The 22651-nt window shown below is 44.2% G+C and overlaps 2 protein-coding genes across 2 annotated transcripts; both read right to left on the bottom strand.

The window, feature by feature from the left end:
• Positions 1–763: 763 nt before the first annotated feature.
• Positions 764–7160, bottom strand: Mettl7a (methyltransferase like 7A). The gene is made up of 2 exons (XM_048364607.1): positions 6577–7160; positions 764–1133 (listed from the first exon to the last, which is right to left on the bottom strand). The coding sequence occupies exons 1-2, from the start codon at positions 7072–7074 to the stop codon at positions 897–899; spliced, it is 735 nt and encodes a 244-aa protein (XP_048220564.1). The 5' UTR covers positions 7075–7160; the 3' UTR covers positions 764–896.
• A 3248-nt stretch (positions 7161–10408) lies between these two features.
• Positions 10409–21187, bottom strand: Tmprss12 (transmembrane serine protease 12). The gene is made up of 5 exons (XM_048342090.1): positions 20926–21187; positions 19465–19660; positions 14879–15147; positions 13295–13437; positions 10409–11154 (listed from the first exon to the last, which is right to left on the bottom strand). Exons 1-5 carry the CDS (start codon positions 21185–21187, stop codon positions 10924–10926), a joined length of 1101 nt encoding a protein of 366 aa, XP_048198047.1. The 3' UTR covers positions 10409–10923.
• Positions 21188–22651: the final 1464 nt, after the last annotated feature.

The following is a 22651-nucleotide window of genomic DNA, read 5'->3' on the forward strand; positions in this document are numbered from 1 at the left end:
CAGCAAGATGAGGAGTTCAGACCAGCCTGAGCTACATAGAAATTTGTTAGTAGGCACTTCAAGGCAAGACACTGTCTCAGAAAACAAACAAAAATTGGGTTTGAGCAGCAATTTAAGAGGATTGGGAAAATTTCCAAGTCACTGAATAAAGTTTGGAGGCAGGAGTCTTCAATTTTATATCAGTTTCCATTGAAGGAATACTTCAAAACTGGTATGTTTTGGTTTGGTTTCGATTTTGTGAGAAACAGTTTTCAAAAAATGACTAGAGCTGGGCGCTGGATTTCACACCTGTAATCCTAGCTACTGAGGAAGCTGAGATTTCAAAGATCCTGGTTTGAAGCCAGCCTGGTCAGGAAAGTCTTAAGATACTTTATTTCCAATTAACCAACAAAAAGCCAGAGGTAGGGGTGTGGTTCATGTGACAGAGTGCCAACTTTGAGCAAAAAAAAAAAACAAACCCTAAGACTAATTCCCTTAGTTCAAGCCCTAAAACTAGCGCACACACACAGAAATTGGCTAAAAAAGATATGACAGGAAATTTTAAGGGGGCTGGGAATATGGCTTAGTGGCAAGAGTACTTGCCCCGTACACATGAAGCCCTGGGTTCGATTCCCCAGCACCACATATACAGAAAATGGCCAGAAGTGGCGCTATGACTCAAGTGGTAGAGTGCTAGCCTTGAGCAAAAAAGAAGCCAGGGACAGTGCTCAGGCCCTGAGTCCAAGCCCCAGGACTGGCAGAAAAAAAAAAAAAAAAAAGGAAATTTTAAGGATGAATTCACCTTTATTGAAAACCAAGAGTTTCCTTTCTCCAAATTCATATTGTTAAAGTTAAGACTGAAGCCTTAGATGATTTGGCCCATGCGCCTCTGTCCGCTCCCCTCCCCCCTTGCGCGTCTATTTCACGGCATAGCCGTAGATGTGGGGCTGCACCAGCGTCCAGGACAGCGGCGCCTGGATGTGCTGCAGCTGCAGCTTGGAGAAGCCGGCGCGCTCCAGGGTCTTCCAGCTCTCCCTAGTCAGTTGGCACCCATCAAACAGAAGGAACCAAGCAGGATCCAGGACCTGTTGCCAGAAGTAATTCCAGGTGGAACGGTCATCTGCCACATGTTCCATGAAACAAAAGGCCCCTCCCTGAGAAAGAAGAAAAACATTCTAAGGATGGTGATTTCGGGAAAACAGTTGTGCAAAATGAGCATAGCTGACCTGGGTTAATATGCATTTTTTCAAGTCTTCCCATTTCCTTATGAATGGGAAAGTATCATTCGTTCTGATATAAGCATAGAACTCCATTGTGTGTGTGTACACACACACACACATATATATAAATTTATATATATATATATTTTTTTTCCTGATTCATTTCTCAATCCATTCACCCACTGAGGGGCATCTGGGTTGATTCCATATCCTGGCTATGGTAAACAATACTACAATGAACATGATGGTGCTGGCAGCTTTAGTGTTTGAGGCCAAATGAATAAAATATGTTAAGCAAAGTAGGCCAGACCCAAAGAAACATGGGTTGCACGATTTTCCTCATTTGTAGTAATTAGAATGTGCCTATAAGTCTACAAGTAAACACAATGATGGTAAAAGACAAACGATGACACTTGGACATGACAAACTAAACAGGACTCTACACTTTCACTCAGTGAAGCCAAAGGAGGATATACTCAGGAGAGGATCACAAGGCTCAGTAGCTATGTGCATGATCATGTAAAATGATGCCTACAAAATGAACTCTAAGAAATGGAAACAAGGAAGGGAAGCTGTGGCTCAAGTGGTAGAGCGCTAGCTTTGAGCACCAAGAGGCTCAGGGACAGTGCCCAGGCCCCAAGTTCAAGCCTCACAACCAAGAAAAAAAAAAGAAGAAAAGAAATGGAAACAAGAGGCTTTTTGTTCTTTTACTTTTTGTGTTGCTTTTCCCTTTGTCACTTTTTTACTTCTGTACTTCTTGTCCTGAACTTGTTTCTCTGCTTGGGGGAAGTCGGAGGGTGCCGAGGTAGAAGGTGAACTAGCGCAGCAGTGATACTCACTGGAACTGTGCAGCTTGTGGGGGAGGGGACCAAGAGAGAAAGACTGGGAGAAAACCAGGGAAGAGGTGACACTGTTCAAAAAGAAATATACTGGCTGGGAATGTGGCGCAGTGGTAGAGTGCTTGCCTAGCATGCACGAAGCCTTGGGTTCCAATACTCAGTACCACATATATAGAAAAAGCCAGAAGTGGCGCTGTGGCTCAAGTGGCAGAGTGCTAGCCTTGAGCAAAAGAAGCCAGGGACAGTGCTCAGGCCCTGAGTTCAAACCCCAGGACTGGGAGCAGGGGGAAGGGAAGAAAAAAAAGAAATGTACTCATTACCGGACTTAACATAACTGTAACCCCTCTGTATATCACCTTTACAATAAAAATAAAGTGAGCATAGCTTTTGATTTTATGTGGCCTCATAGGTCAATCTGATTAGAAGTTATGAATAAATTAAAACTTAGAAAGACACTGTTTGGGTCAGCAGTTTTAGCTTGAGAAGTTTTTTTGTTTGTTTGTTTTTGTGTGAGTCCTGGGGCTTGAACTCAAGTTGGGTGCTGTCTCTGGGGTTCTTTAGCCAAAAGCCAGGGCTGTACCACTTGAGCCACAGCTCTACTTCTGGCCTTTGGTAGTTTATTGAAGAGTCTCATGGACTTTCTTGCCCTGGCTGGTTTCAAACTGCAGTCCTGAGTTCTCAGCCTCCCAAATAGCTAAGATTACAGGCCAGAGCCACCGGCACTGGCTACTGTCACGTTTTATGCAGAGCTCGCTGGACGTGATGGCATGTCTGCGGTCTGAGGACAGCATTGAAAGGTACCTTAGCCACCACCCCATTCCCTGTCCTGACAGGAAATGTCCTAAGTAGGATATGTCCTACTCGTGACATTTGGTGTGCATGTGAATTGGTATTGTTTCCCTAAATCTGAACTGTACTGTAGAGTAAAATCTGGACTGTACTACATAGTATTTTGTAACTTTCTTTTTGTTATTTAAGCATCTGAATTATTCTAAACTTAAAGCTGTTTATACACGATTCCATACCACGGAAGATAGCCTTGGTTATTCTCATTCAGGGCTTGTCTATTTTTAACTATCATAAATACTGTTACAGTGAACATACTTTTGTTTGTTTTGGCGGTACTGGGTTTGAACTTGGAAGTGTTTGCTTGCTAGGCATCTGCTCTACCTTTGAGGCATTACACAACAACCTTGGTGGTCGTCTGTAATGACTGCGGACATGACTTGCTAAGGCATGGAACTGCCAAGTCAGTCACCAGTGTCTTTTTCAAAGGGCTGGTGTAAATTTTTAAACTGACCTTTGGAAAAAATTGCATCACATTTAGACTCAAAGTAGCAACAGATATTTCTGGTAAACACTCATCCATACTGGCTCTTTTTTTACATTTTTCCTATCTTTGCTAAAGCGATGGTATTTATCTTCAAAAAGATGTATATCTTTCACATCTGTAATAGGGCAAAATCGTGTGTGTGTGTGTGTGTGTGTGTGTGTGTGTGTGTGTGCTCGCGTGCGTGTTGGTCCTGGGGCTTGAACTTAGGGCCTGGGCACTGTCCTTGAGCATTTTTGCATTCCACTTCCAGCTTTTTGGTGATTAATTGGAGGTAAAAGTTTTACAGACTTTCCTATCCAGGCTGCCTTAGCAACCTGATTACAACTGTGCACCACTGCACTTGCTTGAGAATGGCTGTCTTGCTACTTTGAGGCAAAGACCAGGTTCATATTTTGCCTATGAACCAACCCTATCTTGAAATGCTTGTCTCTTGAAGATCTTCTATTAAGGAAGAGTGAGCAAATGTAGTCATTATATTCATTATGTAAAAGTTGAACTACATAACTTGAGAGTAGAGGTGGGAGGCAGAAAAATGAGTGAAAACAATTAAAACCTTGATCTTCAGATCTCAGCCTCCAGAGTAGCTAGGATTACTGGCAGGAGATGCTAGCTTGTAGTTAGTCTAATGTTTTGTTTTTAGGATAACAAAGATAAAAGGTAATTAGAGAGTTTGTTTCTTCCTTTTTTTCTTTGTCCTTGGGGCTTGAACTTGATGGCTGGGTGCTGTCCCTGAGCTCTTTTGCTCAAGGCTAGTGCTCTAACACTTTGAGCCAGAGCTCCACTTCAGGTTTTCTGGTGACTAATTGGAGATGAGAGTCTCCCAGATTTTCCAGCCTTGGCTGCTTTGAGCAGTTATCCTCAGATCTCAGCCTCTTAAGTAGCTAGGACTATAAGGTGTGAGCCACCAGTGCCCAGAGCGAGTTTTAAGTATAAAGAATTTCAGACTTTACAGAAAGATATGAAATGTATTTTTCACCTATAACCAGTCCTTTTGTGAAGAATAAGACTTAATATTTATCTGTCATTCTTATTAACATATATGGAAATAATGTGTATCATCTCTTCCCCTTCCCCCTCGCAGAACTTCTCACTTTACATTCTGTGCTTCTATTGCTCTTTTTGGTTTAACATTAGCTCTTGGGGACTTTTTCACATTAGCATAGGCCTCTCTTGGTTGCTTTGTAATAGCTGCACAGAATTTGTACTAGGGACAATTTACTTAGCTTTCTGTTGACCGTTTGTGCTAATGTAAATATTACTTTAACAGATACCTTGACATAAGGACACATTTTACACATTTGTGGCTATAGGGTAAATTTTTACTGGATAAAGGAGTATGTTTGCCTGAAACTTTGATGTTATTAAATGATCCTTCAGAAGGTACCTCCTCCAGTGTATAGGGTGCTCAGTTTCCCAAATCCATTCCCACACCATATTAACAGTGAGTGAATAGGTAAAAATGGTACCTTATTTAGTGCATGCTTCAGCTGAAAATCTGAGCACTTTATTATATAACTGGTTATAATTTGTATTTTGGTTTCTACATGTTGGTTATCTTTCTTGTTTTTCTTACTGATATTTTAAAAACTGTCAGCAGGGCTGGGAATGTGGCTTAACAGTAGAGTGCTTGCCTAGCATGCATGAAGCCCTGGGTTTGATTCCTCAGCACCACATAAACAGAAAAGGCCAGAAGTGGCGCTGTGGCTCAAGAGGTAGCATGCTAGCCTTGAGCAAAAGGAAGCCAGGGATGGTGCTCAGGACCTGAGGTCAAGCCCCAGGACTGGCAAAAATAAAATAAAATAAAATAAAAACTGGGGGCTGGGAATATGGCCTAGTGGCAAGAGTGCTTGCCTCGTATACATGAAGCCCTGGGTTCAATTCCCCAGCACCACATATATAGAAAACAGCCAGAAGTGGCGCTGTGGCTCAAGTGTCAGAGTGCTAGCCTTAACACAGTCACCCCTTCCCTCTCTCTTTCCCAGTTTTTCCCTTCCATTCTCACCTGCAGGTTGTATAGTTTATTTTCCACATAGTGTCTAGTGAGTACCACTGCTGCATTGGCCCTTTGTCCCACCCTTTCTGTGCGGCCTGTGCCCTCTCAAAGACATAAATGAAGAGACAAGATGAAGAAAAGATATACAACAGAATAGAAAACAAACCTCCCTTCCTGTTTATTTCAATAAATATTACTTTGTATGATCAGATGCACATAGGCATTGTGCCCTTGTGTTCCTCTCTTGTGTGCCAATGCTTAGAGTCCTTGCTTTGCTTTTATTCTTTTTTTTTTTCCTGTTTGTCATGGGCTTGAACTCAGGGTCTAGGCACTGTCCTTGTGCTCTTCAGCTCAAGATTAGTGCTCTACCAGTTGGGCCACAGTGCCACTTCCTGTTTTCTGGTGGGTAGTTGGAAATAAGAGTCTCATGGAGTTTCCTGCCTGGCCTAGCTTTGGACCAAGGTCTTCCAACCTTAGCCTCCTGAGTTGCTAGGATTACTGGCCTGAGCCACCAGTGCCCGGCTTTTTTTTTTTTTTTTTTTTTTTTTTTTTTTTTGCGGGTCCTGGGGCTTGAACTCTAGGCCTGGGCATTGACCCTGGGCCTCTCTGGGTTCAAGGCTAGCACTGTACCTCTTGATCCACAGTGCACCTTCGGGCATTTGTGAGTAGTTTATTGGAGATAAGATTCTGAGGACCTGGGAACGTGGCTTAGCTCGCCTCGCATATGTGAAGCCCTGGGTTCGATTCTTCAGCACCACATATATAGAAAAAGGCAGAAGTGGCGCTGTGGCTCAAGTGGTAGAGTGCTAGCCTTGAGCAAAAAGAAGCCAGGGACAGGGCTCAGGCCCTGAGTTCAAGCCGAAGGACTGGCAAAAAAAAAAAAAAAAAAAAAAATTCTCATGGAATTTCCTGCCTGGGCTGGCTTTGAACTGGGATCCTCAGATCTTAGCCTCCAGAGTGGCTGGGATTACAAGCCACCAGCGCCAGGCCTTTGCTTCTATTCCTAAACTTTGATTATATTACCTTTTTCTTGGCCTGAATTAAATATTTTTTGTATATTCAGACTTATCAGTTCTTCCCTGGATGGTTGGCCGAGAGCCTCGCCTATGGTTTGCTAAGTCCCGCAGTATCTTCTCTGGCTGAGCCCCGCGGACACCGCCCGTAATCAAGGCGGTCGCTTAGCCAGCCAGCCCTCTGCGCCCCGCCACTCACCGGCCGCAGCACTCGGCGCACCTCACGGAGGATCTGCTCGGGGTTGTGCACGGAGCACAGCACCAGCGTGCAGACCACCACATCCACGGAGCTGTCGGCCACCTCCCGCATGTCCTCCCCTGCCGCCACCACGAAGCGCTCGAACTGCAGGTGGCGGCTCTCCGCGAGGCTCTGGAACAGGAACTTCTCGAAGTTGGGGTTGGGGTCGACGCAGGTCACCCTGCACCCGGGCGGGTAGAACTTGAAGTTGGTTCCCGTGCCGCAGCCCAGCTCCAGCAGGGAGAGCTTCCCCGAGGGGCCCGCGAACTCCTGCAGGTGGCTGAACAGCTCCCGCTTCTGGCTGGCCATCTGCGTGTTGTACATCACCGAGAACCGGGACAAGAAGTAGGGAAACCATTTCTTGCAGATCCAGTTCCACAGGCCCAGAAAGTTCAGGAGGTACATGGGGAATGACACGATGTAGACGACCAGCCGAAGGGCGAAGATGGCGAGCGCCATGTCTCAGGAGGGAGGGAAACACACCGCGAACTCCCGGGGAAACCCGAGCCCCCGCGGGAGACCGACTCCTTTCGGGCCGCTCCCCAGAGCCAATCAGCTGCGGAGGAAAGACTGACTGAGCCAAACACTGAGCAGCCCATCAGCTTGCAGCGCAGGAGGAGTAGGCTGTTCCCAGAAACTGCTGGAGTCCAACCCCGGGCCAGAGTCCCTTCCCACTAATAGACCTTGGGCAGAGCCATAGACTCCCCGCCCAGCTTCCCCCAGGCCTTTCCCTGAAAAGGGAATGGATTGCAATCCTTTATTCTATTCCACATCTCTTCCTGATTCCTTCTCAGAGTTGGAGACTGGCGACTTTTCTGCTGAAATTCTCCTTTAATACCATGCAATTTCACCGCACCCCGCTGTGTCCTCTCTCATCCTTTGCAAAAGAAAGACAACGCTGCCTGCCTGGCGCTCCCTTGCCTTAACTATCCTCCAATTGCCCCTCCTTTTCCCCTCCCTTCCATCACCTCCAACCCAGTTTTTTGGGTTTTTTTCTTTGCTATGGAAGTGAAACAAGTCTGCCTCACAGTCAGCCAGAATTCCCAGTTACACAATCTGGGTTGAGCTCTCAGAGGTCTCAGAGGTCTCAGAGCTCTCAGAGCTCAACCACCAGACTATTGTTTTGAGCCTCCCATCTTTCAGAAGCTAAGTCCTAGTTCTTAAACTGTGCCTGCAAACACTGGCAGTTCATGACATTGAGAGTGTACACAAGTGAAATGCCAGCCCAGAAAGGAAACCCAGTGCTCAGAAGAACATCTGCCCAGCTAGGGAGACTTGAATCTAGTCCAGGCTGGCCAGAAACTATAATCCTTCTGATCTAGCCCTACAATATACCTAGAATAATAGGTATGCTCTACCGTGCCAGGACTAATTGTAGGATTTTTCCAATGTGACCTTTATTATGTTGAGGCAATTCTAATCATGAGACTGTTGAATTTTGCCCTTTTAGGGCAGCTTTCAAATGGTCATGTGATTTCTAGTCTTCTGTAAATAATGGTGCATAATTGAGTTTTCCTTGCTCCCCTGGGATAAATGCCACTTGCTCATGGAGTTGTTAGGTAGCCGGTAAAGGAGAACGCCACGCGGTATTCAGGCAGGAGAGAAAGTTTATTACCGAACTGCTGGCCTGTGGCCAAGTTGATCCATGGCCAGAGAGAAGGGAGAGGAGAGAGAAGGGAGAGAGGAGAGAAAAGGGAGAGAAAGGAGAGAAGGGACGACCCCCACCCAGCCCTGCCTTATCTAGGGCAGGGGCACGGGGTGTGGTCAGGTGGATTAGGATGTGACCTCAGGGAAAGGGGAGGTAACTGCTTCCAGGTCTGCTGGTTACCCAGGTAACTGGGTGGAGACTTAATGAGGTGGGGGCATCTACATGGAGCCTTCAGGGAGAGGACCTTACAGGAGTATGATCTTTTATGGTGTTTGATTTGGTGTGCTAGTGTTAGAGGAACTTTGCATCTATTTTTATTGACCTGTAGTTTTCTCATAGTGAACTCTGACTTTAGTATTAGGTAATATCTAATACCAAATGTGACTGAAAAACTGGGGTTTGGGGGGAAAAAGGATTCTCATTCTGTGTGTGTGTGTGTGTGTGTGTGTGTGCGTGTGCATGTGCATGTGTGCATGCATGCGTGCGTGCATGTGTGCATGCATGCGTGCATGCGTGTGTGCCTGCTGGTCCTGGGACTTGACCTCAGGGCCTACTGTTATATGGGAAGTCAGTCAGCAAAATACAGAGAAGCCAAACCTTAAGAGATGGAATCAAGAGTCTTTATTAGAAAGCTGGTGACTGCAGGTGGACTAGTGCCCCAAAGAACCTGAAGGACCAAGTGCTGTTAGCATAAAGCTTTTAAAGGCAAAAACCACATCAAGGCAGAGGCCCCATGGTATGGGGACTAGCAAAGCATGTTTAGAGAAGCAAAACAAGCCAGGTATGGCGTAACTAAGAGGGGCAGTCAGGGTTCGTTAGAAGCTAACTAGGGGGAACAGTTAGGAAATCCAACGATCTTAACAATCAGGGGTAAAGGATAGGGATTTCCTGGAGTCTAACAATCCATGATATCTGAAGTTCTTGGAATGACTATCTATAGTTCTTGGAATTGAGTGAAATGTCCCTGTTACCTACTAAGGCATTAAGGTGGTGGTAGGGACAAGATGACATTGCTTGGGCCCAGTATCCATATTTCAGTTGTTTGTTGTTGTTGGTCATGGAACTTGATCCCAGGTCCTGGGCTCAGTCCCTGAGCTCTTTTGCGCAAGGTTAGCACTCTACCCCTTTGAGCCATAGTGCCACTTCTGGTTTTGTGGTAGTTAATTGAAGATAAGAGTCTCAGGGGGCCAGGAGTTTGGCTAGGTGGTAGAGTGCTTGCCTAGTATGCACTAAGCCCTGGGTTCTATTCCTTGGTACTACATACACAGAAAAATCCAGAAGTGGCACTGTGGCTCAAGTGGTAGAGTGCTAGGTAGCCTTAAGCAAAAAGAGCTCAAGGACAGTGTCCAGGTCCTGAGTTTAAGCCCCAGGACTGGCAAAAAAGAAAAAGAAAAAAGTCCAGGGATTTTCCTGCCTGGGTTGTCCTCAAACCACAATCCTCATATCTCAGCCTCCTGCCTAGCTAAGATTACAGACCTGAGCCACCAGTGCCCAGCCCAGCAATAGTTCTTCACTAAAATATGCTTTTGTTTATTTGTTTTGTTTTTTGTTGCCAGTTCTGGGGTATGGACTCAGGGCCTGAGCACTGTCCCTGGCTTCTTTTTGCTCAAGGCTAGGACTCTGCCACTGGAGCCACAGTGCTACTTCTGGCCGTTTTCTATATATGTGGTGCTGGGGAATTGAACCCAGGGCTTCATGTATATGAAGCAAGCCCTCTTGCAACTAGGCCATAATCCCAGCCCCTAAAATATGCTTTTACCATTTCAGGAGAAAACAAGTTTCTTTAATTAGACTTTAAGTGGAAACAAGTATTCCTGTAAATATCCTTTAAGAACAAGAAACAAGATTATAGTTTTAAAATCATAGTTCATAATGACTAAATACAACAGACTTTAAAATGAAAGAGTTTAGGTTAACCAAAAACAATTTCAGGGCTGGGGATATAGCCTAGTGGCAAGAGTGCCTGCCTCGGATACACGAGGCCCTGGGTTTGGTTCCCCAGCACCACATATACAGAAAACGGCCAGAAGCGGCGCTGTGGCTCAAGTGGCAGAGTGCTGGCCTTGATTGGGAAGAAGCCAGGGACAGTGCTCAGGCCCTGGGTCCAAGGCCCAGGACTGGCCAAAAAAAAAAAACAAAACAATTTCACTTTTTATTGGCTTATTTTAGTGGTATAGGAAGGATTTCGTTTTTCTGTCTCCACATGTTTATACTGTGTTCCAGTCAATCTTATTCCCTCTTATCACACACCTTCCCCCACAAAAAATAGCCTTCCCAACAGTTTTCCTTGTTTCAGTTTCATAGTTACAAATAACCTACTTTGACAGAATTTGACCTCCTTTGAACAATTTCATTTTGATATTAAACTCTTAATTATCATTTATTTGCATAAAATACATATTTAACTGAACATGTTACACAAACTCTAGGAGAATATTCTGAATAGAAAATTATGATTATAAAGTAAAAGCATCAAGCTCTTTCAAGAAGGCCAAAGTGCCAAATTTACAATAGTATACCTAATGTTTTTTTCTAAATAATATTCACATGAGAAATCTAAAGTAAGAAATTAGTTGCTAAAAGGAATAAGTAGCTTCATTATGTAGAATAGAAAAAGGGATACACTATCAAATAAAAATAGCGAAGTCTTCAGGATTTCTTCATGTCGCTGCTAGAAAGATGATAGACCCTAATAGTACAAGGACCTGAAATGTGTCTCTAGTGCTTGCCTGGGAGAACTGGTGTGTCAGCCACTGTTGGTAGAAGGATGTCCCACAATAGACACCAGGAAAATATCTTCGGCCACAGCCATGTCCATAACTGGTAATTCCCATAACAAAAAACCTCTTGTATTCTGGTAAGTAGCACATTAATGGGCCACCGCTATCGCCCTATCAAAAGAGTCCCAAAATAGTGTTAGTTACTTCTAGCACAAACAGATATTTAGATATTTATTTTATGTATTCTTCCAAATGATAGCATCTCACACAATAGCTAGCCAGACTAATAACAGAATTCAAGGCAGGGTAGGAAGAACAGGGAGACAGATGGCATCTTGGTAGTCAGACTCGCTGGCCAGAGATATAATACTCCCCGCAGCAGGTTAACACACTGCTTTAGAAGATCAGTAGATTTTTAGTTAAATATTCCAACTTCAGCAGGAGGAATGCAGCCTGTCCCGCTGTCTGGAGGAACCATATAACTGGTGTATGAACTTTTCTGCATCATTTTGAAGTCGAATACTATAATGAAATTCTTTGGATTTGTTTATTATCCTAGTACTCAGGCTTGAACTTGGGCCTGGGCACTGTCCCTTAGCTTTTTAGCTCAAAGCACTCTACTACTTGAGCTACAGCTCCACTTCGGGCTTTTTTTTTTTTTTTAAAGGTTAAGAGTTTCACAGACTTTCTTGCCTTGGCTGGTTTTAAGCAGCAGTCCTCAGATGAGCTCAGGATGAGCCACCAGAGCACAGCTCTGAAAGGATAATTTTAAGATATAATTTTTTTAGGTATATGAGCATTGTTTGCAAGATCCCAATTTGCTTGTCTCTAGTTAACAGAGATGGCATCTTTTCAAGTGTTCACACAGGCTGGTGCAGGAAAATCAGAGTAAATAGAGACTAAATAGTATTGCAGATAATGATCCTCTTTATTGTTTATGTAAGACTAAGGATTTCATAATGCACTTAAAACAATGATACTAAAATTTTTATTTCAGGGTGCAAAGGTTTAAAGATTGTTTCTAAATGTTTACAACTCAGGGTTAGATGGACATTAAGTCGTTTTTTGTGGGGTTTTTTTTTTTGCCAGTCCTGGGCCTTGGACTCAGGGCCTGAGCACTGTCCTTGGCTTCTTTTTGCTCAAGGCTAACACTCTGCCACTTCAGCCACAGTGCCGCCTCTGGCCGTTTTCTATATATGTGGTGCTAAGGAATCGAACCCAGGGTTTCATGTATATGAGGCAAGCACTCTTGCCACTAGGCCATATTCCCAGCCTCAAAACTGGATTCTTTACTGTTTTACTCATCAAGATTTTATGTGTATACCACTCTTGGAGCTTGAACTCAGGACCTGGGCACTGTGCTAGCGCCTTTGTGCTCAAAGCTAGTGCTCTACCACTTGCACCATAGCTCTACTTCCAAATGTTTTGGTAGTTGATTGGAGATAAGAGTCTCACGGACTTTCTGCCCAGGCTGGCTTCGAACTGTTCTCCTCAGATCTCAGTCTCCCGAGTAGCTAGGATTACAGACATGAGCCACCAATGTCCAATCTTGTTTTTTTGTTTTGTTTTGTTTTGGTTTGGTTTGGTTTTGGGTTTTTTTTGGCCAGTCCTGGGCCTTGGACTCAGGGCCTGAGCACCATCCCTGGCTTCTTCCCGCTCAAGGCTAGCACTCTGCCACCTGAGCCACAGCGCCCCTTCTGGCTGTTTTCCATACATGTGGTGCTGGGGAACCAAACCGAGAGCCTCATGTGTAGGAGGCAAGCACTCTTGCCACTAGGCCATATTCCCAGCCCCCCAATGTCCAATCTTATCGAGATTTTTTAAGGGAAAAGACACAGGAGAGATAAAGCTTATATTGTCAAGATAGGAATGAATGAAGGATGAGAAAATGGCCTACTCTGGGAAGTGCGGGCTGGTAGGTGTGAAAGCGGCACATGATAGGAGGAGAGGGGACAGCTCAATGGGCAACTATGTGCTTGGCACAGCAAGACCCTGGGTTTAGTCCCGGGCATGGAGATAGAGGAGGAGTAGGAGGAGTCAAGTGTGAAACATTTTGAAAAACTGGCAAGTCTCACCTCCAAGAAACTACTCAGAAAAAGCCAGAAGTGGTGCTGTGGCTCAAGTAGTAGAGTATAGCCTTGAGTACAAAGAGGCTCAAGCATAGTTCCCAGGCCCCGAGTTCAAGCCCCAGGGCCAGAAACACACACACATACACACACACCTGTTTAGACCATATTATTATGATTCAGATCACTGGAAAGTAAGCAAAGGCCTTGTCCAAATTACCTTCTGCATTTAGAAAATACCTTACCCTGCAAGTATCAAAGGCTCCATCTTCATCACCTGCACAAAAGGAAGTCTCAGGAATTACTCCTGCATAACCACTCTCAGAATTACATAATTCTCGAGAAATGTAATGTACTTCTGCTTCCTGTAAAACATTGGTTCCATTACCTGTTAACAACAAAAACTAGTGAAGTATTTTAGAATGTGAGCCGTGCTTTACAGTGTTAAATAGGGTTAATAGTAATCTTCTTTCCCTCTCTCCCACCTCATCTCCCAGTTCATCCTCCCTGGCTGCTCACAGACATTGGGCACTGGGCTGTTTTCTCTCTGGCGATTTGCCATTTGTGACATGTTATGTGAGCACAATCATAAAACATACAGCCTTTTTGTTTTGCCAGTCCTAGGGCTTGAAGTCAAGGCCTGAGCACTGTCCCTGGCTTCTTTTTGCTCAAGGCTAGCACTCTACCCCTTGAGCCACAGCGCCCCTTCGGGCCTTTTCTATATATGTGGTGCTGAGGAACCAAACCTAGGGCTTCATGAATATGAGGCAAGCACTCTACCACTAGGCCATATTCCCAGCCCCTTATATTTTTTTCCTGTGGGCTTATTATAATGTTCTTTTAAGCTGTTTTAAATTTAGATATTTAATTTGTAATTTTTCAGACTTTATTCTTCCTATTAAGTATTTCCTCTTCCATAGTCCCACCTAAAAATAAAAATATCTGAATCTTTCTGGACAAGTTACTTTATCTCTTTTAAAAGAGAGGAAAGGAAAGCTTTACCTACCAAGCATGTGCAAAGCACCAGATTAAATTATTTGTGTAACAAATAATTTTAAAAGTTGGGTATCGGGCTGGGGATGTGGCCTAGTGGCAAGAGTGCCTGCCTCGGTATACCCGAGGCCCTAGGTTCGATTCCCCAGCACCACATATACAGAAAACGGCCAGAAGCGGCGCTGTGGCTCAAGTGGCAGAGTGCTAGCCTTGAGCGGGAAGAAGCCAGGGACAGTGCTTAGGCCCTGAGTCCAAGGCCCAGGACTGGCCAAAAAAAAAAAAAAAAAAGTTGGGTATCGGTGGCTTATACCTATAATTCTAGCTACACAAAAGACTGAGATCTGAGGGTCATGGTTTGAAGCTATTCTGTGCATAAAAGTTTTAGAGACTCTTATCTCCAATTTATTACCAAAAAGTCAGAAGTGGAGCTGTGGTTCAAGTGGTAGAGCACCAGCCTTGAGCAAAAATGCTCAGGGACAGTGCCCAGGCCCTGAATTCAAGCCCCTATACCAGCATCAAAAAAGAGAAGAAAAAGTTTGAAAAAGAAACATATAGGGGCTGGGGATATGGCCTAGTGGCAAGAGTGCTTGCCTCGTATATATGAAGCCCTGGGTTCAATTCCCCAGCACTACATATACAGAAAATGGCCATAAGTGACGCTGTGGCTCAAATGGCAGAGTGCTAGCCTTGAGCAAAAAGAAGCCAGGGACATTGCTCAGGCCCTGAGTCCAAGCCCCAGGACTGGCCAAAAAAACAAAAACAAAAAAGCATAAAAGGATTAAATCTCCTCTATCAATCAGGAAGATATGGGTGGGCAAAATTTGCATCATAATTACCTTCTTCTTTTGTTCTTCCCCAGCCACTTACAAAACATGTTGTGTTTTGGTCTAGTTTTTGGAAAACACCAAAAGGTAGACAAATAGGTTGAATGTAGTCATTATACTTCACAGCTTTTTTTAAATGAAAAAGTGCAATATCATTCACAAAAGTATCCATAATGAAGTCTGGATGGATAATGATTGCTGTGATTTTTATCTTCTTGCTCTGTGGGCTGTTCCTATATATATCATTGGTTCCAATCACAGCTCTCCACATTAAAGGATCTCTGAAAGAAAGCAAAGATTCTCATTAGTTTGTTCGAATCTATATATATATTTTTTTAATGATCCTGGGGCTCGAACTCAGGGCCTGGACATTTTCCCTGGGCCTCTTTGTGCTCAAGGCTAGCACTCTACTTTGAGCTATAGCACCACTTCTGGCTGTTTCTGAGTAGTCCCTTGGAGATAAGAGTCTCATAGGCTTTTCTGCTGGGGCTGGCTTCCTACCATGATCCTCAGATCTCAGCCTCCTGAGAGGCTAGGATTACAATCTCCTACTAGTTTCATTTTTTTTCCTGTTAGAAAACTGACAAAAAGTAAATTCTTCTTTTATGATGAAAAAGTATAAAAATGCAAATTTCATTATGTAGGAGAAGGGAAAATGAATTGAGGCAGAAAATACATCAACAGACCCTTCCTTTCTTTTTCCTCCTTCCCTCCCTTTCTTTCTCCCTCCTCTTTTCAGCCGTTTGGGGGTTTGAACTCAGGGCCTTGCACTTGCTAGGAAGGTGCTCTACCACTTGAGGCATACCTCCAACCCATGGTAGTATTACAACAGGCTTACCGATGGAATATATATATATATATGTATGTATATATGTATATATATATTATATATATATATTCCACATATATGGCTTTGGAACAATAGCTGTTAGAATCCTGGTTTTAAAAAAAAAAACTAAGCAACAAACTAAACTCCAAGAAGATTGAATATTTAAATGAATAAATCTTTTTTTTTTGGCCAGTCCTGGACCTTGGACTCAGGGCCTGAGCACTGTCCCTGGCTTCTTCCCGCTCAAGGTTAGCACTCTGCCACTTGAGCCACAGCACCGCTTCTGGCCGTTTTCTGTATATGTGGTGCTGGGGAATCGAACCTAGGGCCTCGTGTATCCGAGGCAGGCACTCTTGCCACTAGGCTATATCCCCAGCCCTTAAATGAATAAATCTTTTAAGAGCTCTTAACTTTCAGAGATATCCTAAGTGATAGCTCCAAGATTTGCTTTGAAATAATGGGAGAAGGTGATCTAAGGCTGTAGCTCAGTGGCAGAGCACATGCTTAGTATGAGCAAGGCACTGAGTTTCAGACCCAGTGACATACACACACACACACACACACACACACACACACACACACACGAGCACTGTGGTGACGCACACATGCATGCAATGAGAGGACAAGTGTAAGTAACTTCAAGGTGTGTGACAAGTGGATAAGAATCATAAAATTACTTCCTCTACTTTTATAATAGTTTGAAAAATCTAGAACAAAACATTTAAACACAAGATTAAGAAGCTACAAATACAGGGGGAAATGAGGGAGGAAGTAACAAGTTGAACAAGAAATATATTCACTGCCTTTCGTATGAAACTGTAACCCCTCTGTACATCACTGACAACAAATAAGCACATATTTTTTAAAGCTACATATAGATGAATATATAAAATCGAGGGCTGGGAATGTGGCTTAGTGGTAGAGTGCTTGCCTAGCATGCATGAAGCCCTCAGCACCACGTAAACAGAAAAAGCCAGAAGTGGTGCTGTGGCTCAAGTGGTAGAGTACTAGCCTTGAGCAAAAAGAAGCTAAGGACAGTGCCCAGGCCCCGAGTTCAAGCCCCAGGATTGGCAAAAAAAAAAAAAATAGATTGATATAAGTTAGGATTTTATAAAAACTGAACCAAAAAAGATCAAAAGAGCAACAATTAAATTCCTGTTAACAGCTGTCATACCTGGAATTCAACTGTGGAGAGCTTTCAGTTTATACACAATTATTTGGCAGAGTTTATGAATGTTGATGATAACAGTGCAGGTTGTCCCCCCACCCCCATAGTCTCCCTCCCTCCCTCCCCTCTCCCACCATGTGTGAGCCCTTAGGTCCAATCCCTAGTAGACATGCACACGCATGCACACACGTGTGCACACACACATTCACAAAAACACAAAACTTCACTAAAAGAGGTGAATTTTACTGCATGTCAATTATGTCCTTCATTTAAAAATAGTAACTAGAGAAACGAGAAATGTGAGAAAAATAAATTCAAAAGGGTAAGTTAGGAGCAGTCATTAAGTTTTAGTAGACACCAGTGCTACTGCAATACACACATTCTCTTCCAGTATTAATTATGTTGAAACTATTCAAATAAGCAGCATCCTTTCATGGCTGGGGATGTGACTCAATAGTAGGGTGCTCCTGTGACGTTTGTGAGACTTTGGGTTTGATCCTCAGCACTGCAAAGAAAATTCTCTTTTCCTAGATGTAATTCATTGATACTAATGAAACCCATTGATATCCCTGTCCCTGTGTGAGGAAAACAGCTTTGCCCCCATTTAATATATGATCCAGAATGGACAGTCCATTTTGGGGGACAGTGGGAGACCCTGATTAGAAGGTAGTTCATTCATAAATTGGGCAATGATGACACTCCCTAGGACAAAAAGCTGGGCTTGCTGGGCACTGGTGGCTCATGCCTGCAATCCTAGCTACTCAGCAGGCTGAGATCTGAGGATCTCAGTTCAAAGCCAGCCTGGGCAGGAAAGACACATCTCCAATGAATGAGAAAACCAGAAGTAGTGCTGTGACTCAAGTGGTAGAGCACTAGCCTCAAGCTGAAGAACTCGGGGACAGTGCCCAAACCCAGAGTTCAAGCCCATGACTGACAGAAAAACAAAAAGAAATTGAGAAGGCCAGCTAGCTGTAGGAGCCAAAACTGAAAGGTGATTATATAGAATGAAAGACCATAATGGATCATAGTTAAACATTCTCTTGGGCTGGGGATATGGCCTAGTGGCAAGAGAGCTTGCCTTGTGAGGCCTTGGGTTCGATTCCCCAGCACCACATATACAGAAAACGGCCAGAAGTGGCGCTGTGGCTCAAGTGGCAGAGTGCTAGCCTTGAGCAAAAAGGAAGCCAGGGACAGTGCTCAGGCCCTGAGTCCAAGGCCCAGGACTGGCCAAAAAAAAAAAAAAAACATTCTCTTGTGCATCCCCCCCTCTCCAGAATTATTATTCAGCAGTAGGTCTTAGAAATCAAGACAAGATGAATGCCCTGAGCTCATACCAAACAAAAAGTAATTATAAAGAAATCAAGAAAAGAGAGTTTTAAGGATAGGATACTTTCAACTGATGTTAGTTATCAGTAGGCTGGAACCTGAGAAGAGTGGATTTGTATGAAGGTAGATCTTTAATCATGTTAGTCACAGAACTCAGGCTACACATGAGAGATTATGGGTCAATGTAGATGAAACAATTCTTTTGTTCAGACTCAACTCTGAGAACCAAATATAGCCCACATCGTTTTTGTTCAGCCCATAAGAAAAGAATATTTTTCATATTAAAACATATTAATTGTACAAACTAAAGGAATTTGGTATGATACCATCTTTCTTTTCTCTCATCTTTCTTTTTTTATATATCTTTTCTTTATTTCTTTTTTTTTGGCCAGTTCTGGGGCTTGAACTCAGGGCCTGGGCACTGTCCCTGAGCTTCTCTGTGCTCAAGGCTAGCATTCTACCACTTGAGCCACTGCACTACTTCCAGCTTTTTCTATCTATGTGGCACTAAGGAACCGCGGGCTTCATGCATGCTAGGCAAGCTCTCTACCACTAAGCCATATTCCCAGTCCTCACTTTTCTTTTTATGCAGTAGAGGGTAGAGATTGGACCTGGGGCCTTATGCATGCTAAGTAGGCACTGTGCCACTTGAGCCACACTCCTGTGACATTTTCATACTTGCATATAATGTACTTTGACCATAGTCACCAATTGTTTATCTCTCTTTTTGAGATGGTGCTGGGGGTGGGAGTCTTCAGGATGCTAGACAAGTAGGCAAGCACTCTACCACTGAGCTACATACACAGCCTCACATTTTTAAATGCTTGAAAAAAAACCACCCGAGCTAACAATGACTAATGAAATCCATCCATATTTACATATAAAAATAGAAAATCATTAGGTTTTATTAGGTCATAACCACACCTATTCAACTATGTATTTTCTATGACTACTTTCATATGCCTTGCAAACTTTATATTTACTATCTTGATAGAAAAAGGTCACCAACTTCTGATTGAATTATTCAACAACTAGGATTGGAGGTGTAGCTCATTTGATAGAGTGCCTGCCAATGAGTGAAGTGTCAGAAAACCAACTTTAAGTCCCAGTCTTGGACCTAAACAGAACAAAATATTCAACAACTACAGCACACTATAAGGCATTACAGTTACTTGCAAATATATGGCTTAACTGAAAACAGTTGGAGTCAAATAGATCTTTGTCACTTGAGTGTATCACCTAAGGATAAAATAGGAATTATGTTGCAATACATACCTAGCATCGTTAGTGCAGTGGGCAGCTGTGAGGACCCACCTGTCTCTCACTAGGCTTCCTCCACATATATGAGCAAGGAGATTGCCACTTTGAATCTGCAGGCTAACTATCCATGGCCAAGCACCGACTTGAGCTTCTGTGCCACCTATAATCCGAGACCCTTCCAACATATGCCTAAGGGGAGCCCTTCCACAATCTAAAAATAAAAAAATGATAGATTTGGCCTGAGCATGTATATTGTATGTTACTTCTCAATCTGAATGCATTAGGATAATTCTGTAAATTCCCCCTTTAAAAGCTGATGGAGCACTGGCCACTGGTAGCTCACCCCTGTAGTCTTAGCCACTCCTGAGATGCCAGAGTGTGCAGACAATCTGAGAAACTCTTATCTCTGTTTAGCACAAAGAAGTGGAGATGTGATTCAAGTAGTAGAAAGCATAGGGCCTTGAGTTGAAGCTCCATTCTTGCCTCAAAATCATTTTTTATTAAAGACTGATAAAGCAAGCTAGAAACTTGAGAGACACGCTCAAATTTTGAAAGAGATGAGATAAAGGAGTCTAAATATCCCGTAGTTGATTACTTACAAATCAATACACTTCATTAATTTAAAAACTATTCCCCTGAAATAAAAGAAAAAGACAGTAGTGTATCTAGTAGGCTTCCCTATTTTTCGTGTGTGAACTGGTGAAGAGCCTGAGACTAGTTGGTGGCTCATGCCTATAATTCTAGCTACACAAGAGGCTGAAGTCTGAGGATAAAGATTTGAAGCCAACCGAGGCAGGAGAGTCATGGAGGCTCCTATCTCCAATTAGCAAAAGAGCCAGAATTGGAGGTGTGGCTTCAGTGATAGCCAACTTTTGGCCAAAAAGCCATGCAAGACCCTAAGTTCAAACCCCTAGAACCTGCACAAAACAAACCAAAAGGGCAGGCTTAGGGGGTGGGGATGTTGCTCAGTTGTAGTGTGTGTGTAAGCAACATGGGACTGGTGAGCCAAGGGCTCCTACATACGGGTTCTGATCTTCGTTAGTTAATTTGTTGAACTAATGGTTCTCCACTGCATTGTGAAGAGTTCAGCTCTGAGAGCTGATTGGTCGCTATCCATCCACAAACCCAGGTGCAACGCCCCCCTAGCCCCTCCCCCCCCCGTCCCCCAGGATGTTCTAAGGTCATTATGGCAGGTCTAGGGGTGTAGGGGCCTGGCAAAGGCCAGGGGGGATGAGGAGAGGCCGGTGGGGGCTGGGGAAGGAGGGGGAGCCGGAGGGGCAGAGGGGCCAGGAGGGGCCAGGGAGGTCAGGGAGGTCAGGGATGAGTGGCACTGCCCTTGGCGGCCCAGTCCTCCTTCGGCTCGTAGGGCTTCTTGTGTGTCGCCTTGGGCCCCGGACTGTGCTGCTCCTGCCGGGGCCCCAGCCCTTGCCTCCCCGAGGACAAGGAGTGTTCAGGGTTCAGGAGAGCGCTCCCCACCAGCAGCCAGGCGCTCAGGAGCATCAGCCCCATCTTGGCGCTCGCTGGGGCAAGATGGCGAGAGGCTTGGGCGGCACCACCGGAAGACCCGGCCCCAGCCAGGTACCCGGATGAGGTCCTGGGTCGGCTCCACCGAATGGGCACAAGTCCCGGAAGTGCGGAGTTGGCCGGAGGCTGGGCTAGGGAGCCGGCAGTTGTAGGCCCCTATGGGGCTTCTCCCGATGTGTGTACCTCTGGGGCCAGGCCCATCCGTGGACCACATGCTGGAGAGGCAGGAGGCAGAGCAGAGGCCACACAGAGGGCCATTCGGGATGGGAGCGAGTGGAGCCATTGAGGGAGGCAGGTTAGCCCTTCAGCTTGGCCTGAACACCCACACCCGGGACCTGCAGAGTTAAGGACAATGCCTGACAGATGCTGTTTGCCTAACCCCAACACACACACACACACACACACACGTGCATGCACACGCGCGCACACACACCCTTGCTCTTCTCACATTTGAGAGATTAGTCCCTGTCTCTGAACAGTCCAAAGATAATCCTGACACTCCAGCCACCATAGAGGAGCAGGGGACACAAGTAAGTGACCCCGATTCCTCAGTCCATTGAACAAGTAGCCATTTCATGTCTATACTACACAGTGGCGCCTGCATTATAGTTGAGGGCAATGAAATGATTGTTCAACAGAATAAATCAAAATATATGAAACACATTGTCCAACAATAGACACACAGTTCAACAATATGGCAGAAGACCAAGACTGAACCAAAAACCAGCTGCGAGTTTCACTTTGGTGAGCAACAAACATTCTTTGCTTGACCAAACTTGAGTCACATTCTTGAATTTTCTCCTAGACCTGTGTGTGCAATTCCTCATAAAATCTGGTTCTAGCAAGAACACATATTTAGAAAGAAATTTCCACCCGTGATATCTGATTTAGGCTCCTAAAATGATGATGTCTGATCACCCTGGCCTGTCTTCATGAAGAATCCTGTTAGGTAGGTTGAGCCAGAATCGCTGATACTCTTCATGTTCTTGGCTGTGGATTCCCACTTGCCCAAGCTGTATTTGGAATTGAGCTGAGCTTCTCCTGGGTACAAAGTCCCATTGTTCTAGTTACTGTATCTTTTCATCAAAAAGATGGGCACGGGACACTGGTGTAAAACTTTGCCTTTCCTTACAACCAGTATTCTGGATTTTATAGAACTTGGTTATACAACGTGGTAACTACATGTGACCATATAAATTTAAATAAATTTCAGTTCTTAACCAGATGTGGTAGTTGCACCTATAGTCCCATCCCTCAGGATATGGAGGCAGGACAAGTATTAATTTGAAGCTTGGGCAACATAGTGAGAATCTGTGTCAAAACCCCAAATCAGCCAACAAACAAAAAAATTGCATTCTTCAGTTTTATTAGTCATGTGTTGCTGAGATTGAGCCCAATAACAAGGAGAGCCAATATCTGAGGGCAGGAAAAGTGAATTCCCAGAGAGAACTTGGCCTCCACCTTTTTCATCTACTTGGGCCTCCAATAGATGGAATGACACTACAATTGTGAGGCTGGATTTTTTTCTGTTATTGATTCAAATCTTAGTCAATTCTGGAGACTCCCCTTAGATACACTCAGAAATAAGGAAGTTCCAAGAATTACCTAATTTTATCTTCAAATGTATGTAAATATTATTTAAGTGGCTGACCCCTGTAATCCTAGCTACTCAGGAGGC

The sequence above is a fragment of the Perognathus longimembris genome, chromosome 1 (assembly GCF_023159225.1).
Source record: "Perognathus longimembris pacificus isolate PPM17 chromosome 1, ASM2315922v1, whole genome shotgun sequence".
NCBI classification, from domain to species: Eukaryota; Metazoa; Chordata; class Mammalia; order Rodentia; family Heteromyidae; genus Perognathus; species Perognathus longimembris.

Bases quoted from the DNA above. Each gene is read 5' to 3' on its own strand.
- Mettl7a (XM_048364607.1), bottom strand. From the start codon at position 7,074: ATGGCGCTCGCCATCTTCGCCCTTCGGCTGGTCGTCTACATCGTGTCA. The intron at 1,134-6,576 runs GTGAGTGGCGGG...CTTCTTTCTCAG, and splicing joins TGCGCCGAGTGCTGCGGCCG to GGAGGGGCCTTTTGTTTCAT.
- Tmprss12 (XM_048342090.1), bottom strand. From the start codon at position 21,187: ATGTGGTCCACGGATGGGCCTGGCCCCAGAGGTACACACATCGGGAGA. The intron at 19,661-20,925 runs GTGGGGAGCGCT...TTTTATTTTTAG, and splicing joins TCCTGAGCGCCTGGCTGCTG to ATTGTGGAAGGGCTCCCCTT. The intron at 15,148-19,464 runs GTATGTATTGCA...GCTTTCTTTCAG, and splicing joins CACTGCACTAACGATGCTAG to AGATCCTTTAATGTGGAGAG.